Source organism: Diadema antillarum, unplaced genomic scaffold, assembly GCF_040938485.1.
Source record: "Diadema antillarum isolate AM-2024a unplaced genomic scaffold, OU_Dant_1.0 scf00000024, whole genome shotgun sequence".
In the NCBI taxonomy this organism is placed as follows: domain Eukaryota; kingdom Metazoa; phylum Echinodermata; class Echinoidea; order Diadematoida; family Diadematidae; genus Diadema; species Diadema antillarum.
The window spans coordinates 2,922,786-2,941,556 of NW_027270913.1; the positions used below are offsets into that span (position 1 = coordinate 2,922,786).

At 36.9% G+C, this 18,771-nt stretch overlaps 1 protein-coding gene across 1 annotated transcript in view; it reads right to left on the bottom strand.

The window, feature by feature from the left end:
• Positions 1-1,891: 1,891 nt before the first annotated feature.
• LOC139732650 (scavenger receptor cysteine-rich domain-containing protein DMBT1-like) overlaps positions 1,892-18,771 on the bottom strand; it is a 56,281-nt gene continuing 39,401 nt past the window's right edge. Inside the window, exons 11-15 of the mRNA XM_071643506.1 lie at positions 6,169-6,504; positions 5,100-5,291; positions 3,323-3,646; positions 2,656-2,803; positions 1,892-1,962 (exon numbers count right to left, since the gene is read on the bottom strand). Of these exons, the coding sequence (XP_071499607.1) occupies positions 2,661-2,803; positions 3,323-3,646; positions 5,100-5,291; positions 6,169-6,504 (995 nt within the window). The 3' untranslated portion in view covers positions 1,892-1,962; positions 2,656-2,660. The remainder of the gene's footprint in view (positions 1,963-2,655; positions 2,804-3,322; positions 3,647-5,099; positions 5,292-6,168; positions 6,505-18,771) is intronic.

The window sequence follows — 18,771 nt, forward strand, 5'->3', positions numbered from 1 at the left end:
CCCCCCCGTGTGTGTGTGTGTGTGTGTGTGTGTGTGTGTGTGTGTGTCTCTCTCTCTCTCTCTCTCTCAACATTATACATTTCGTTTGGGTTTTTTTTATATGTATTATATTTTTCCCAATTTTTACTGATGTCATTCTCACATTTTTCTGTATTAATGATATCAGAATGGGGGTTTCCCATTAATGACCAAGAGGACCACTTAATAACTAAACAAGTAACCTTCATATTTTGAAATACTCTGAATTATGTTTTAGTGATTATTATTGTCTATCTTTTTGCGAATATCACTGTGTAGCTTTTGTGGGTTAGTAATAAACATGAACGCTGTATCAGGACACCACATTCATTTCCTTTTCTCTTTGGAGACAATGATACTTGTTTATTTCTTGACATGACCATCATGCATTGTGTTTATACAACTCTGCCGGGTTCTGCTTGAATTAACGTAATGCAATATATGTATCACCTAGACTCAGCACATGTAATATCATTTTTATGATAGAAATATCAAGGGAATAAGAACATGTATTATCAAAAATAAACATACAAACAAAAACAAAACTATAGAAATGGTAAAGAAATTGAAATGACCCGTATAAAAGGTGACTGCAAAACACCAAATGTGAAGAGTGTTTATGCGTTCCTTGAACCAGATTTCATTTGGGTGGCTAAATAGGCGGAATATTGCTATAAAGAGCAAATATTCGAGAATTTTATCATTATAAGTTCACTTGACCTGTAAACTGACGGAAGGACAGACGAGTGGACACTAAGACGAACGGACAACCCGAAAACATAATGCCTCCGGCGACACTCCATGGCATATACCTCAGTCCTGGGCATAAAAAGCAAAATACATGTAAATGAAAATGGTTCCGGTGGTTATACTACATCTACTAAATGTCGACCAAGGCGACTGCTATATGTCTCCGCTAAATCGCATAATCATCTGGCTCAATCCCAGCAGGTGTGCAGAAAAGGCCTACATTTTTGCCAATGTGAGACGTCAGTTTCACATGATCGACAAATAGTCACTATCTGGATTTATATACACAAAGTTTCACGACAATACTTCTAGCCATATTCAAAGTATGGAACAAATGATAAACTTTTATCACTTTCGCTTGACCTTTGACCATATGGCCTTATGTTTTCCTACAGAAACATTGTGTGGTAATGCATACATTTAATAATTTTTAAGGTCTGTAGAAAACAGTGTAAATCGAGCATTTTAATATGACCTTTGACCTCATGACACAGAAATTCTTTAGAGAATCATTGTCAAGCAATACACGCACATGTACTACGTTCATACTGATACCTTGAGCCATTTCTGAGGTATGGAGAAAAGGTGACATTTTAGCATCATCACTTGACCTTTGACTGATCCCATGTCCCAAAACTTTCCCTAGAGTGTTTTTCTCTGGTAACACATGACACTCATTTCAGGCATTGCACAGATACGGGGAAAAAAAAGAAATTGTAGAATTTGATCTTGCCCTGTGACCTTTGACATTCAGCGTGTGCGTCGATAAGTTGAAATGTGCAGTGTGCGTGTGTGTGTGTGAACCACAGTGGATTAATTAGTGCATGGTGCAAACTATATACACAGTGCGAGTATAAACAATCATGACACTGAAAGGAATTTTCTACGGATAATTACATAGAAAATATCAATCACGATTAAGTTATCTTCCTTTACTGTCCATAATTATGTTCACATTCTTCTATGCAATCGCGTGCGGTTTTTGCGATTTTGAACTCATTTTTAATCTATTCAGATCATGTAAAAATCCTTGCATGTAAAAAAACAAAACACTTTTTCGAATTAATTTCGAAAATTTACTATGATTGATTTCATAAAAAAATTCAATACAAATTAATGCTTTGCCATCGGAAGAAATCTTGTTGCCATACATCGAAAGCCTTCTCTGATGTTGACCTTCGCAGTGTTGCGTACCTGCAGGAAAATGTCATAAAAGGATTCTTATAACGGTTGCCAAGAAATGAAAACAGGATATGGCGTCAACGGAAAACACAAACAAACAAGCTAGGAAAGGTATGGCAGACCTACGTGTTATTTAGAAAAGCAGAAAGACAAGTGATATAGTGAAGCACAGGGAAGTCATGAAATACATATAGCGAGTGAGGAACATGTAATGAATGAGAACAATAGAACACATGATAATATCCCAAGTAATAATGCAACTAGAAAATAAGTCAGTGACGAAAAAAAAAATGTGCCGGTAGCAACACAAGAAGGCACAAAATGATAGGAATGTTTCAATGCATTAACCAAGCCTATGAAGATGAGCATATAACATCTCAAGCCAAAAAGTATGATTCTTTCAGGGAATGTTGATACATTGTATATTTATGCTGCGGATTCTTTATTTTTTGAAACGCTTTTATTAAGCTCATCCCGTCGTCTGCTACTCTCCTCATTGTCATTGAACTATCTCGGTAATGACTCCAAGTAAGGCTACGCGGGAGTATCAGAGTTTATCATCAAGTGCTAACGGAGGTAGTATGATAGCGTAACCACCTCATTGGTGTAACAAGGTTAAAAATAGTATATAATCGTCATGCAACATCCTCCTTGGTTACCCTGTCAAAGTACGGGTAATGTAAATAAAACACCATGTGAACATACCTCAATCAGAAGACGTTCTTTCTCTTCATGAGGACGGTGACGTAAGTGATGACGGAGAGGATGAAAATGACGACGAGAAGAACGTACGTGGTCGACGATTTCTGGAGGGCCCCTTGACGAGGACCAGCTATGGGCATAATGGGATCCCCTATAGGTAAATCACCAATGAAAAGTGGTACAAGGTTTGCTCCAAAGTGGTTTCTTTGCCCTTTGGTGACACAACATTTGCTCCTGCAATTATTGCCCCGGTTTTTATATACATAAAAATATTGATGTGTGTGAACTCATGCAGTTCGCTCTTCGTAAACGTTAAATGATTAAACCAAGGCACCGTTTAAGTAGGGGCTATATCTCATTATGAAAACAAACAACACAAAACAAAACAAAACAAAACAATCCGAGCTACACACCACGCTCTTCTGACTGAATGAAGCGCATCAAGGGGTTCCATGACATTTACTTCTGCGACAAGTGCTCCATGAAATATCTGCATCCTCACACCCAACTAGACCTATCACAACCCTTACCATAACCCGAAGTTCTTGGAGAACATTACTTCTGAGAACATACACGACAAGGTGCATTGTATGTAATAAAATCTCCCCAAGGGATGCTGCACCGTTGACATGGATCACTAATTAGTCCGCACAGTGTAATGACTAGTTACCTTGAGGACAGTGTGTGCGCGTGGCTGAGGTCGTTCCAATTCCGTTCGTCGCGGAGCACGCGAGTTCGATGCAGGCGTTGGGACTTGGAGAGAGGATGGCTGAGGCGCAGCTTGATGACGATAGAGTTGTATTCTCAGTCCCGATGGTGTAGGTGTGGAGGTACGGGGTCGGCTGATCAGTGAAGTTCACGTGACAGGAGATGACCAGATTAAACACGTTACCCTCGCCTTTTATCTCTACAGCATCGATGGATAAGATGTTCTCTCCTGGAGGGGTACCGGGACTTGGAGTGATACATGGAGTGACAGACCGGGGTACATCACCTGTTAAATAAAGTGTAATAATATTGCACATTGTACGTTTAAGACTTAACAGATTAACCTTTTCAATAAGTGTAATCATAGATAATAAAAGCACAAATCAAACTTGAAATGCAAAACATATATGGAAGTCTGTGAAGATAAAATACATCTCTAGAAATACACATTACTAACACAATGAACCAATAATTCATATTGTTCTGTATTGAGGCTTTAGACCCTAACCCATGCAAATGTTTGCTTCACATTCTATTTCGCAAATGACATAGACAATAATTATGTACACGTAATTTTAGGCAAGAAAGTCTAATGAGAAGAAATGTTTTGACACTCATGTTGTCTACATGGAGCTATGATATTCTTAAATGAAAGAAATTTATCATTCAGTGGGCTGAAGGTTCAGGTGTGATCTTTTTTTTTTCAATTTGTCTCCCTCTACAAATTAAATTTGTTAAGAATGCAACGGCTGATCTGTAAATTAACAAACATGTCGGAAACAAGGGAGAGGGAGACAAATAGAAGAAACTCACACCTGAACCATGTGAACCTTCACCCCTCTTCTGCAAGGATTTATTTGAGTTTGAGTGTGTTTTCTAGATCCACACGATCAAAGCAGAGTGGCAGAAGAAGCAGACAAAACAGACAATTTCTTTCCGCGTACTATACATTACCATTGCATGATAATATTATGACCCTGCATCACAAAACCTCCACAGGCAAAAATGAATGAATGAATAAATAAACAAATAAATAGATAAATAAATAAATAAATAAACAAATAAATAGATGAATAAACACAATAAATGTTTAATTAAAAAGATTCTGAAACAGCAGACTCCAAGCATAAAAATCAAGTATACCTCAAAACATATGTATACTTTCCAAACTTTAATATCTAAATGATAGAAAGAACGTACACACTCTGGAAAAGTATTAATTGAGAAATGAGGATTTAAAGTTTAGGGTCTATATACTTAATCTCACCAAGCTGCGCTCTGTGCAATGAATGGGACAAAGGATACAGGATGTAAAATTTCATAGTAACCACAATGGAGGAATTATCAGATTAAGCCGAAATTTTGCACACTGCATAAATACATACAATTCATGACTAACAGGAACTTTCAAAGCAGTAGCATCATCTATTCAAAAGGTATTATATTAGAAAGTAAACAGTGTGTATAGGACTTTAAAGATATGAAATGGATCCTGTATTAGACGTACATAATGATAATGATGATGATGATAATTATAAGAATGATAATATAATATTCTACAAGGAAAGTGCTCTATGGAAAACCTGAAACGACGCAATTTACCAATTTTTTTATGATCCAACACTTTAGAGTCATTCCACCAACAAACATGAAGAGAGCTAATTAATGTGTTTCACATACTGATACTGAATTTACAATGTATGTGTGTATCAATATCATAATCACATTGATAAAGTCACCTGTAACCTCCAGAGTGACAGAGCGCACAACACCGTACACTTGACACTGAAGTATATCACCGTTGTTTGCTGTCGTTGGGGTAAATGTCAGCTCACTCGTCATGTCGTAATAAGTGAAGCTATCAACGCCGTAGGTTAGGCCTTCCTTCAAGTCAGCGTTGGCAAATATTGCGGCCGCAGCGCTCTCATTTCCTGTGCAATAAAATAACGTACTCATAACACCAATATTGGTCCATCAGTATATCAGTAAAAGGTGTACAACCAAAATCATTAGATAGGCAACTACAAGTATCATACTTGACGCAGTTGACATTGAGATCAAATTTAAAATATTGTTCAGGAAGGGGGGGGGGGGGAGGTGGTGCCAATTATCACTTCTTGCATCTCTTCAAGTTTCATATCTATATGATACTCTTTTGGAATCAGTGCTCCAATAAGGTTAATGGGTAATTATTATACCTGATGTGTCATGATAGACAAAAATAGCATGAATACTTCAATTAGACATTATGTGTTTGAGACGTGATGTGGGTCCCCTTCTTTACTCTATCATAAAGAAGAAAACCATCGAATAAAGTTATAAGTGCATGTAATGTAATCAGTGCATAGTATTTTGCATGTCAATGAAAGTGCTGTAAATAATCGGATGTTCCAGATACTATTATTTCATGGAAACAATGTGTTGTCTCCAACTAACACCATTCAAGATTGAGTTCATGATTATCCGAACTACGTATAAGGTTGAAAACAATCATGACAGAATATCTATGCTGATCTGTTTGTCAGAATTAATGATAACTCGTATCAAAACTAGGTACATTTTAAGTTTCAACAAATGAAGCATGGACATGTCATCGATCAGTCATAGTTCGTCAGTTGAAAACAAATGATCAAACAAGCAGTACAATACTGTAATAATCTTTGGGATTTGATAGCAGTTATTGAGATTGTTATGTACAAAAAAAATTCAACAGATGAAAAACAACGAAGACTATTGATTAAAAAACACAAAAACAATAAACAAAAACAAAAACAGGAAAGACTTTATAACAGATGAAAGTTAACTCACGTTTTCCAGCACATACTACGCCAACATCACTGCTGTGCCCACAACTTCTCCCGCTGTACCTCGATACATAGCATCCCCATGGCCTTCGAAAGCACTCTAACAGGGAATTTTTATCAGCCGTGGGACAGTAGACTCCATTGTCTAACCAAATGGGACCCGATCCTTGTCCGAAGTGGGCATTGTGATGGACCGAGGCGGCCGATGAGTACCCAAGCTGTCTGCACACCGCGTTCCCCTCCTCCGTACCCCAACCGTTGTCACACGCCGTGCCCCAGACCCCGTCACACAGTATCTCCACTCGGCCTTCATGTTCCCCAGAACCTCCGACAAGTCTCACTAAAGCACGAAAAGACAATGGATGATGTTGGCTATTTCTGAATATTGAAAGCCGAGTAGAAATTTGAGATTCTAGTGCAAATGAAAGTGAGGTATCACAAACAATGAGCTGCTGGGACCGACAAATGAATATTCAAGACGCATCCAGTGTTGCACCGTTTGTGACATTGAATGCATTGAGATCTGCTTCCACTGTTCAAAACAAGTCAACAAACTTGCTAATCAATAATTCTGAATCATACGTTATATTGAACAAGAAATTATGAAACTTCTTGCTCGTTATTCGTATTAACAAGACTAGTGAAATGTTGCCAATCACATCAAAGTGTAATTAACAATAAACACCGGTTACCATTCGATAGACAGGATCAACTAGGTTAGAGTTAAAGCAATGGGTTTGCTTTCTTCAAGATTATACCATCATGGCTGATACCTTCAAGGTAAACACATTGCAATATGACTGGGTTGATTTGGTATGGATATTTCTACATGGAAAGAGGTTCACGGATTTAAAAAAAAATCGGTTGTATGAGATGTGATGCGATACAAACTTGCTGTCAAAATGTGGCCATCATCCAGGCTTCAGATAGTATCAAAGTAGACCGATGAAAAGCAACCCGAGGCTGAAGCACTTGCTGTGCTAAAATAAGCAAACTTGATTCAACTTTGATTTAAGATTTCATTATTTCTTCCATAAATAAAACAACTACAATAACATATCTATAGTTCAGGCTTAATAGTTGCCTATAGGTTGATAGACTTGCAAATATAAGTGCATAAAACTATATAATTCTTGTGTATACACAATGATTGCATTGCAAATGGCCGTACCGGTTTGGAAAAGTCTGTTTCGATCCTTTAAGTGGGACTTGAACGTTGAATATGCTTAAAAATTGGTCGTCCTTTCTTATTTCTGTTACTTACCCCCAGTTTTGTACATGAATGTAGGTGGAATAGTTGCATCAATAGACATGTTAACACGTGATCGCAACTTCCACAGACAAGGAAACACGGAAAGTCAATGATCTACTCATTCACTTTTGTGTTAGTTCGTGTCCTTTGGAATGAATCGCTGTACTCACCATTTCTACCATCGCACGGCCTTGAGCAGTGACTTCCTCGGAAATCGTAGTCATCCGTACGCTAGAGAGCACGCTGATAGGACAGCATTATCTTCCTTTGGCTGAGTGTAGGATGTATGATGAATTTGTCGTCGGCTGACATGGTTCTTGTGACAGATTTTCTTCTCTTGTAATTAACTCAAACATGTCGATATTTCATCTTATGCCACTTTAGAAAATAGAATAGTATTTTTTGTTTCTTTATACAAACTTAACAAGGTATCATAGAGGATAGTTAGAGAACCTGCCTAATATTCCTAAATTGTTATCCCAGATGCATTGTACGAAGATTTAACAGATTGAAAGAGACAAAAATACAAGCAATGTCGTTGTTTTCAGCCCCGCACAAAAGGTTTTCAAAGTACAAATTCTTGGTAGGGACACTTTCAATAATTCTTCAAAAGTGTTTGAACTTACCCAGCAGCCCATGTCTACATTTTTAACCATATTTAACGAAAAACACGCCTGATGTTTGCGCATGTACAGTGAGGACAGCATCCTGTAACGTTAGAGTATGACGAAAACCTAGAAGCTCTAACAAGTGATCAAGTCCAGTGCATTGCTTACACAGACATCCTGTCTCGATAACATTGACCGCACTGGTTCATGAACGTATGTTAAATGTGACATGATGATTGGGAGACGATTATGACCTAAACAAAAATTCTTTCGATTCACCCTACCACTAGGGCAGCCGATGTTATGTGAAGTTGTTCAGTCTTCTAACTGCCGATGAAATCGTAGTCGCATGTCATGTAAAATCTCCTAAGATTTCACAGAAGTCATTCGTGATATAAAAACTCAAACTCTACAATAGTCATCTTACTAAATGTACCGTATACTCTCTCCACACTCAGGGAGGATTTGCGCATTCGTTGCATGAATGGGAGACACATTATATCACCTTCCACCAGAGTGAGGTAAAAGTTCACTTCCGTTTCATTTTGTTCCTCTGTCACAAATTATCGAATTCATAAAGAGAGAGTTATTTTGAATGTGGTAGGGATGTCGTATACCAGTTAGTAGCAATGCCTCTTATTTGATACATTGAACACTATGCGAAGCAACATGCTTCCGAATGTATGATGCCCGAGTTGAGAAGAGAAGACATGATAATGAGAACATATCTCGCGTTGGTAAAAATATCCTTTGACTGTATGAGACAAGCGTATTTTGCTGGGAACTAACCAGTGCAATAATGGACACATAGACACCACATAAAACGGGAGGAAGAAAAATCTGTTCCTAGTGTACCGGAGATGATTGCATTTTAAGTACTTAATGGTTTCCATGTCAGGGAAGCATTCTGATTTATGTGAGGTTAGTTGTGAACAGAATTTGTTCCACTAATTTTGTCAACTTTACTCCTATTTTCAAATCGACGTCGTCCTCTCTAAGATATCCTCAGAGAGTCCGATGAGGGAGTGGAAATTTTCTGCCTTTGGAGCCTTACATCAGATAGAGGGAACGTGCTTGGTATTTTCGTATATTCTGGTCAAACGACGAGAATCATTGTTTCAATATTCAGACATTATCTTCTCAGGGATATCCCAGAAAGATCTCATTTATTTATCTTACGGCATTGTTCTATCGCGGTACCGTAAATTCGATTTAAAAGAGTGTGGTGATGTTTCTGTGTGAAAGGTCACTTCTGGCACACAAAATTATGTATCGATGATTCGGTGTTTTTGATTCGGATGAGGAGCGGATAATCCATGTTTATGAATCATCATCTTTTGATTCGGGTATCCCAGATACCATCTGTGGAGTGAACTAAAGGAAGAAGTGTCCAATTCTTGAACAAAGTTTGTTTGGCTGCATCTGCAGAATTATAACAGTTTTTTTTTTTTCATTTTTGTCCAGTGTCTTGAATTCCCTTGCTGTTTTATCCTACACGTATATATACAATTCTAATTACAAGCAATACGTAGATTGTGGCTACTTTTGAAATGGCTTATTACCTTAAATCGTGCACATAACCTTAAGTAATGCACATAGCATTTAGCAAACTGGCAATCCTGAAGGTAAACGAAAGTGAATTTTGATTCTTCCAAGTAATGTTATTTCACAGTTTTTAGTCATATACCTAAATACGTAACATTCTCCTTCCCTTGTGTAGATTATTAGTATATTAAATCACCAGCAGTAGGCAGGTGGGCTTACATCAATTGTCGTTGCTGTAACTGATAAGTTACCAACAACAGAGCAATGCCATCTAAGCTTGTAAGTAAACGGGTTTCCCCCTTGTAGATTTAGGTGTGTTTTTTCGGAGTATATTGAAGATGAATTTTTAAACATGTTAAACTATGTGTCTTTTTTGCTTTGCATAGTGTATTATAATGTAGCGAAAGGAAAATTAAAATCTCTGTAAAATTAGGCAATGGCGGATCTGAGGAGGTAGGGCTCCTTAATGTTTTGATTTTCTTTTTTGTGTGTCCCCGTCCGAGCGTTTCCTTGTCTTTGTTTTTGTCTTTATTTTGTTTGCTTGTTGTTGTTGGTTGTTTTGTTGGGTTTTTTTTTTTTTTTTTGCTTTTTAGAGTGTTAGCGGAGTAGTAGCGATATTAATATGAAGACCTTTTGTTTTTGTTTTTATTTTTGTTTTACTTTTTTTTTTCTTGTCAGTCGAAAAGTGGCACCAAAGAATGTGAGGACTTTTTTTTTTTTTTTTTTTTTTTTTTTTTTTTTTATAGATCCAAACTTAATTCCCCCCTCCCACCCCATTAGCAAAAAGCCAGATCCGCCCCTGGTAGGGAAAGTTAAATTTGTATCTCTCTGGCTTAAATGTCGCTCATATTGTTGTAAACTATATATCAATAGTTCTTGTTGTTGTGTAACGATGTGACCGGTAATTCGAGTTGATTCTACTTGCTACATTTTGGACCTTACATCACGGGATTGTTGCATTGCATTGTTATCTAACAAACCAACTGCATTTTTATTAATTTGTCAAAATACATAGGAAGTCAATGTCGCAAATTGGTTTTCATGAATAAACATATCACAATTAGATTATCAATTTGTCTTTCATCGGCAAATTAAGAGAACCTTAATCTTGGATTAAATATTTCATGGATTTTTGTGTTTGTATGTGTGTGAATGTCCAAGCGTATGGTTGTTTATATCTGAAGGGGAAGAGTTATTTTTACTTTTCATGGAAAGTCGTTGACAGAATGAGAGCAAAAAGAACAAAACAAATAAGGACAGTTCCACAATAACTAATACTAAACAACAATGGAATTGAAAACAAAGATTTAAAGGACAACTTCATGTAATAGACACTAATAGATTAATTTAGCGTATGGAAACCAGATATTAGCACATGTTATTGGCAGTGAGCTGAAGAAAGTGTCAATTTCCACTTTAAGTTAGTGATCGCAGATTGGTCGTAATTTACCTAATGCAAAAAAGAAAGAAAGAAAGAAAGAAAGAAAGAAAGAAAGAAAGATATCATTTTGACAAAAATCATGGTGAAGAAATCAACATAGATTCAAATTGATTCATGTCATTGATTTGTTGTTCTCGTGTACATATATTTTGTTTATCTTCCCCAACATGTGCACGAGAACACATTCTGTCTTATTCCATCTAGCTTGCATGTCCCTGAAGAGGGAATCCCACTTGTCATCTGACGTCACGGGTTTGAAGGACGATGCGACATTTTGGGCAACGTTCCAGGGAGAAGAAGGCGCGAAGGATGGCAGAAAATGATACCAAAATCCAATAAGTTTTTCAAGAATATCATGAAAAAAATTAACAAATCTCAAAAAAAGAAAATGAATTGAAGATATGCTTTTCAAAACAACGTAACCTACCCCTTTTTAGATATCAAGAACCTTTGTCAAACTTTATGTCGAACCATCTACATTATGGATCAGGCCATTTACTGTGCTCTTTGTCTGTACCCCATCGGTAATTTGTACGCCATTTAAGTACCAGAACACACGTTCTGATCCAAACACTTTATCGGCTGTACAGACAGCCGTAACTTCGTGGTTTGGAGTCAGAGGGCTTGGTACTTCGAGGGTCACGCTGGTTCCACCTATTTAACACAATTAAGGAAGACAGTGAAAGAGAATAACATGGTCTGGTGAGAGAAAACAAAGAATCACCTTGCTTTCATCACTGTTCATTCATTAATTCATTCCTCCAGTTCCTAAAATTCTGCAGTGACTAGTTGTAATTGGGTTTAAGAAAAAAACACGACAACAACAAAAGCAAACGATTAACCATATCCAGACATATAGCAAGCACACTCATGTAAATGAACTTTCCGTGTTTGCATTTTAGATACAATATCTTATTTTTGTCTTGGTTTCCGTCTTTATAGCGAATCCCCCAAAATAGAAATATATAATACCAAACACCAAAGCAATTAAATTGACAATAGAATCAGAAATCCACATAACTTTGCTGTTGTATATATAAACATTAAAAGAATCATAAAAGTTGAGGCCGTTTTGACGTTCATATCATACCAATACAACGAATGGCGATGGACAATATTCCAAGTAGGACAAATCTTCGGCTATGAGCCATCATTCTCTGACGCCGGAGAAACCTGTACGTGAAGAATAGAAGGTAGAAGAGGGGGAAATACATTATTCAACCGTTCTGATAATAGTTTGACCTACATGACTACGGTATTAACATTGCCATTGCTTTTTTGAAGTGCCACATTAACAAAAATACAATTTGTTATATAATACCTTTTCCGAAACGTTTCAAACTAAAAGCTAGTAAACACAGGGGAATGGCTACAAAATTTCGCTTTTGTTGAATTTCTAAATTTAATCTCCGATATGCACTATCAAAGACAGAGCGAAAGTTAACTAAGTTCACTTTCAACCTGAAAAAATGCCGATTCGATTGATACAATGAGAACAAAATTTTCTACGCTGGTATAAGATGTTAAAGTTATGGCAAGATCGACCTCCCGATGTCTGATCCGCTTTCTCTGGTGATCTTTTCTTCCAATTTGTCTGCAGACTATTCGACAATCGCACACTATCCCTGCATAAGATTATTCCGCGTTTGCAATTATTGGTAGAACCTATATGATAGTTCAAAACAATTGCCCAACGGACTTCACACAATTTGAGGTGATACATCAAATATAAGAATATCTTACATATATTGCCGTCCTTTTTATAGAATGCAGTTTTTGGATATCTATTTGCATTTGAGTGGAACTAGTTGGGCTATGATACAATGATCATCATGTAACACGGTATTGTAAAGTATGTCAGATTGATAAATGGACCCCTGTTTCTTGTGTGCTTGTCCTAACGACGAAACCGATGTGTCATCACATCCTGGTTTCAAAATTCGACGTACATGATTTCTTGTTACATTGTTAACATGATAATAGTTGATCATTAGAGATTCAGTGTGTAAAGGTAGTGATGTGTGGATACGGTGCAATCATGGCTGGATAAAGAAAACTGCTTCACTTTTTGCCATCATTATGAACAACAATATAAAGAAAAATGTAAAGAAAATGTAGCATATATTCACTTTTCTATAGCATAATGAAAGAGCACTTGACTTACCTCTTTCAGAAAGCAGGGGGAATAATACAACCTTTAAAATGTCAATAACAAGTCGATGGAATGAGAACTTTTCATGAAAAAAAAGGAAATTTTGTGGAATTCTCCATACTGGATTTTTTTTTTTTTTATAAAGTTGTCCACAATGACGTCATGAAGTGTAGTAGTCTACTTATCCAGCGATGACGGCATCGAAACTTTAAAAATTCATAAGTTTTTAATTGATTGTCCAATTTATCTCAAGCTTTCACTGATATGTTATACTCATATTGCTCCTTGCACTCGGTCCACATTTTCACATTATGGGCTTTGGATTCCTGATACATGCATTGATTCCCAACTTGATAATTGATGTTGTCCTGTATGAATGTTATCTAATTTTCCAATTCCTGAGCAAAATGACTCTGCCAGCAAATAATTAACGTACACTGACTTTTTATTTTACATTCTGACTGAGTCTTCTATGCTCCTACAAAGGCGAGAAATATACTATTTCATAGCTGTTTAACTTATACAGGAACATCAGCCGTAGCAAATCAATCCAACATCTATAGTGTTTTCAAATTGAAATCTAATTTCTTTCTGTAATTTGCTTTTTTTTTTCACCAGTTGTATCCTTGTTCGTTCGTCGCGTCAATAGGAAATAAATTGGTTAACTTCCTCTTCATATAGACTGGAACATCAAGTCATGATCTGGGACTGATATCACAGAACACATACATCCAAGATTTCCGTATAATCATCACATTATGCAGTGGATTGTTGTTCTTTTACTTTCACTAACCAAACACAGGAAACGGTTCGTATTGACTTTGTCAGCAGACACGCTGTAAGAGAACCAAAGAACCATGACACCAGATGAATGACTCCCTTCCCTTCCCTCAATTTCAAAATACATTACACTTGTCCGGCGCAGATATCATGAAGCGGTCCCTGCTTTACTTCCGTGTTTGAGAGAATGCATGCAATCTACTCAGGATAAACAGACGTTTCATCATAAAAATCTGTTGTAGAGTAATTATGTTATGCCAATAACCCTTTAATTATTATTGTTCAACAGATCAAGTCTTTTCAAGATATGTGATAAGGTTTATTCGTTTCCCGAGACCATGAGGACAGAACTCTTTTGACAATGGCAAAATTGTATTGGTCTCTCATACATTTCATGGACCCATTTTTTTCGAACTTCTAAAGGTACACAAGGAAGATCTTATAAGGAGGTTGAATGGCAGCCGTTTCTTCTCCCCCTGATGAGCACGGTCTTGCACACAGACACACAGACACACACACTCACACACACACTCACACACACGGACACACGCAAAGTCTCCTCTAACAAAAATATTTCATTATACCGTACCTTAACATACCGCACACCTATGCCTATACAAACTTTAATACAATGTAGACATATGAAACAAAGTTATGGGAGAGTATAAGGGTTAATGCAACTTTGCATGTTATTCACCCCGCACAACCTCCGAAGGTTGTGTTTGCCTTATATTACTTCCTGCTGAGCTACTTCACCATAACACAAAGGAATTCATGAGTTGAGTCTCTCTCATTTTCAGCTCACAGGCTGAGCTTTTTATAATCGTGACGGTTTTTGTTTTTGTTTTTCTGTTTTCCTTGTAGGATTAGACTGTCATCACGCTCTATAGTGAACGCTATGCCTCCGGCTCCTCTATGCGTTGATTGGTCATCAATGATTTCACATAACTGGTAGGTACAGAAAAAATGCATTTGTCATTGATGTGTGATTGGTAATCACCCATACATCAACCATGTCATGATATCACAATATATGGGTTAACTGAAGGTAATAATGGATCGATTGATACCATAGAACATCAAGAAATTGATTGTTACAGATTATTTAGCTATCTGTCATCAGAGTTTATTTTGAAACCAAAACGATATACAGTTAACACACAAACCAAACTTAAAAGCATTATTCGTTTGATATTTTATCATAATTATGCCAAGTTCGCTCAAGTGCGCTTCCTTGCATTCATTTTCAAATTCAGACCTAAAGATGATTCGACAGTGCATTGCGCCGTCAACGGAGGAAAAATTGCAATTGTACCAGTGCACAGGGTACGTACTTTGCTTACCTATGTCAGAATAATTATAACCTATGACGTACTACTCACCCATTATACCAAATGCAGTTCATCACAATCTCTGTTTGCATGTACCATGTATTCATTGAATAAATGCTTATAGGTTTGAAAATTGACTCTGAGGTTTTCACTCTCAACTGATAAAGGGAGAAATTTTTGGGAGAGAATGATGAATTATTGAATTAAGGCATTCCAAGTCATCGATACATGTGTTTTCTATCATTAGAGTTTTGTTAAAACCTATACTCATTTCTAACTTAATCTTTCTGCCAAAAATGCATATTCCATAGGGTAAAATTAGATAAAAGCGTAACCCACATACCGCTTCAGGAAAACAACCACAGAAATAAATCGATGGAATCAAGTGGAAACTAAGTGTACGAAAACGACTGCGTTTTGTACGTATCAAGTTACATGTATATAGTGTACTTCTGAAAGAACTTTCATAACAGCATATACATCTCTAAATTTAGTAGGTTGAAAACCACTACTATACTCCTGTTGAGCCTTCTGTTTTGACCACTACTAGCCTATTATTTCTAATGCTACAACTACACCTACTACTACTACCACTAGAATATACGAACAGTAAGAAACGTGTGTGATAATCCTATTTCACATCAGTATTCATGTGTAGTTACTTTTTTTTTACATTGTCAAACGAATTGATTTTTTTTCTGAAATTTCTGTTACAATCTACTTGATCAAATGCATTAAAACATTTACTTAGTTGGGATTATGAAAACAACGCAAGATCTTCTGCAAATAATGTCATTATACAGAAACTATAGAGAAGCTACGGAATCACACTTGTAGGCCTATATGGTAGGAAAACATGAGTTGATTCTTTGCAGAGAAAATATACGAAAAGTAGTTGTCTTTGAAAGGAAGAAGCCTTGAAGCATGATGCGTTTCTAGAATAGGAGTGGATTTATAACAAGAAATGACAGCCGACTAGACATCTGTTAGAAGGCCATATCATTACATTCAAATTATTATCAAACCAGAAATTCTAACATTTGGGAGACAATGAATCTGAATGATAATAATAATAATAATGAAAACGATATAACATGACTTATATTTCACCAAATCAACTCTGTAGAGAGCTCAAGGAGCATACATACTATTATTACCACTGTCACTGGATAAGCCTATATTATTTCCAACCAGCACCAACCGTGCTCACTCTCCCACTCCCAGGGGAGCAGTCCAGCCAGTCGTCATTTTACATTTTCACATGCTGGTCAACCAACATTCTCATCCTGCCGAGTACACATTATACTCATGCTTGAAGCTACAAGACGACTTTAGATGTCATTACGAGCTCCCTTGTGAGGACCTCCATTATGAGCTCCCTCATCGTTTTATAACAATGTAAATAATGATATTTGATATGTTTAATATTTATTACGGTCTGATTTGATGCTAGTATTGTTTGGGACAAATTATTTTTCAAAGGGGTCTCATTATTCAACACAACAACAACAATTAAGACCGGCAGATGTCACGAAAAGTGTTTACTAACTACATCTTTCAACTTCGTTTACAAAACTAGATAATAATTCGATCTTGGATTTTGCTATGTGAGGTCGGTAACTCATATGGAAAACATTGCTGATATTTCATTTCACTGTTAGCTCCCTCGTGGACGTGTGTACCCTTAGAGTTATTGAATCACTTTAAATCTACCGTAAACGGGTTGTGGAGTGGGGTGGGTGAGGGAGAGAGGAACATGCTCCGTACATATGCACTGAAAATATTAAGGCACTTTGTAGTAGGAGTACGGACTAAACGGTAATTCCATTATAATTATTCTCACAAACAAAATGAAAGAGGGCGTGCTTTGTCTTACAAAGTCTGAAATTACAAAGTGTATTACATTTTGCCATGTTTTCTATTTTTCCGGCTTCCTCAATTCAAGACTTCGTCTTCATAAAGTTTGTTTAAAAGACAAGGGAAAGATGTGACACAATGTTCAATGACCGATACGAGCAAATGGATATGTGTTGGTGGTAAGTATTTCGTTTCATTTCATTTATTTCATTCAAAATATATGTAAATCATGTAATATATAATTATAACATCTGAATACACAAAGAAGAGCTGACACATATTCATGGGTAAAACTAGGAAAAGACACTATGAATATTTCATGTCTATGGCGAAAACAACGATCAAATTTTTCACGCTGCTTCAAATAAAATCAGTTTGAAATTTAAATCCCTGTTTCCTATTAGCAAAATGAGGAATAGGTCCAATGTCATACGACTGCGCTTTATAATCTCTGATGAATCGAGATATAGTTTGTAGTTTCTAACCTGTGAATTCACCGATTATGTATAGTGTGTACACCACAATCACTGTCACACTTTCTTCTTTTTATTTTTCTTTTAATTGAAATGAAAAACGCTTTGGAGATTGAATGAGGAGACAATTAATGAGGAAATGCTTGTGAAAATGTTTGAGTTGGGTTCTTGACTATATCTTCAGTAAGAGCTCGACAGTTTTGTTTTCTTCCACTGAATTTTATAGTTTATCCAATAACAAAATTGGTTCTGAAATTTCTATGTTTTTCCTTTGGAAATATTGATGTATTTACCCTGCATTTTAGGTTGTACATTTCTTCCAAAAATTACTTGTAATGGACGTTAGCTTATAAGCGCTAGATTTTTCACATCTAGCTGAGACTAAGTTCGTGCACATTGTTGCCTGTTTCTGAATTGTTTCCAAGTAAAATGGCCGAGAGAAATCCAAGATAAAACTGAATCTAGACGGGGGAAAAATCATCTCTCTTCCTCTGTACGGCGACGCACATCACGACGGAAAGAACGAAAAGAACGAAAAGAACTATGACGAGGGCTTAACTTTCTGCAGGATTCCAGCTACATAGCCTGGAGAAACAGACAGACAGAGAGACGGTGAGGGTGTTAATGCAATGACAATAGTCATCAATGTTTGAATCCTATCTTTGGGGCGCTGTGGCATAGTGGATACGACTCCCGACTCCCGGAGGACCCGAGTTCGATTCCCGGCCATTACAAGATCTTTTACCCACCATGTTCCTCTCGACCCAGGTGTCTAATGGCTCGGTCACAAATACCATTAAGAACTGCTACGAACGCCGTACCAACGATTTTTAGACAATTTCGTAAGATCTTCTTAAGAAGGCCGTACGAAACCAGCATTCGAAGACCGTTTGTAAGTTCGTAGCCTGGTCGATGGTCTAGTCCGAGATTTAAAAAAAAAAAAAACTTCGTACGAAACCCTCTCTTCATAAGGCGGCCGTACAAACTCCAGAATTCGTACGAACAGTGATATTCGTACGAACGCATCGTTCGAACGAACCTTTGTGACCGTAGCTCAAATGGGTACCTGGCAACACTACGTTAACAATAATGGCAAGGCCCTCTGGTAGAGCAGTGGCAACACTGAAGAGGCTACCATGGATAAATAGACCTTATTATCATTATTATT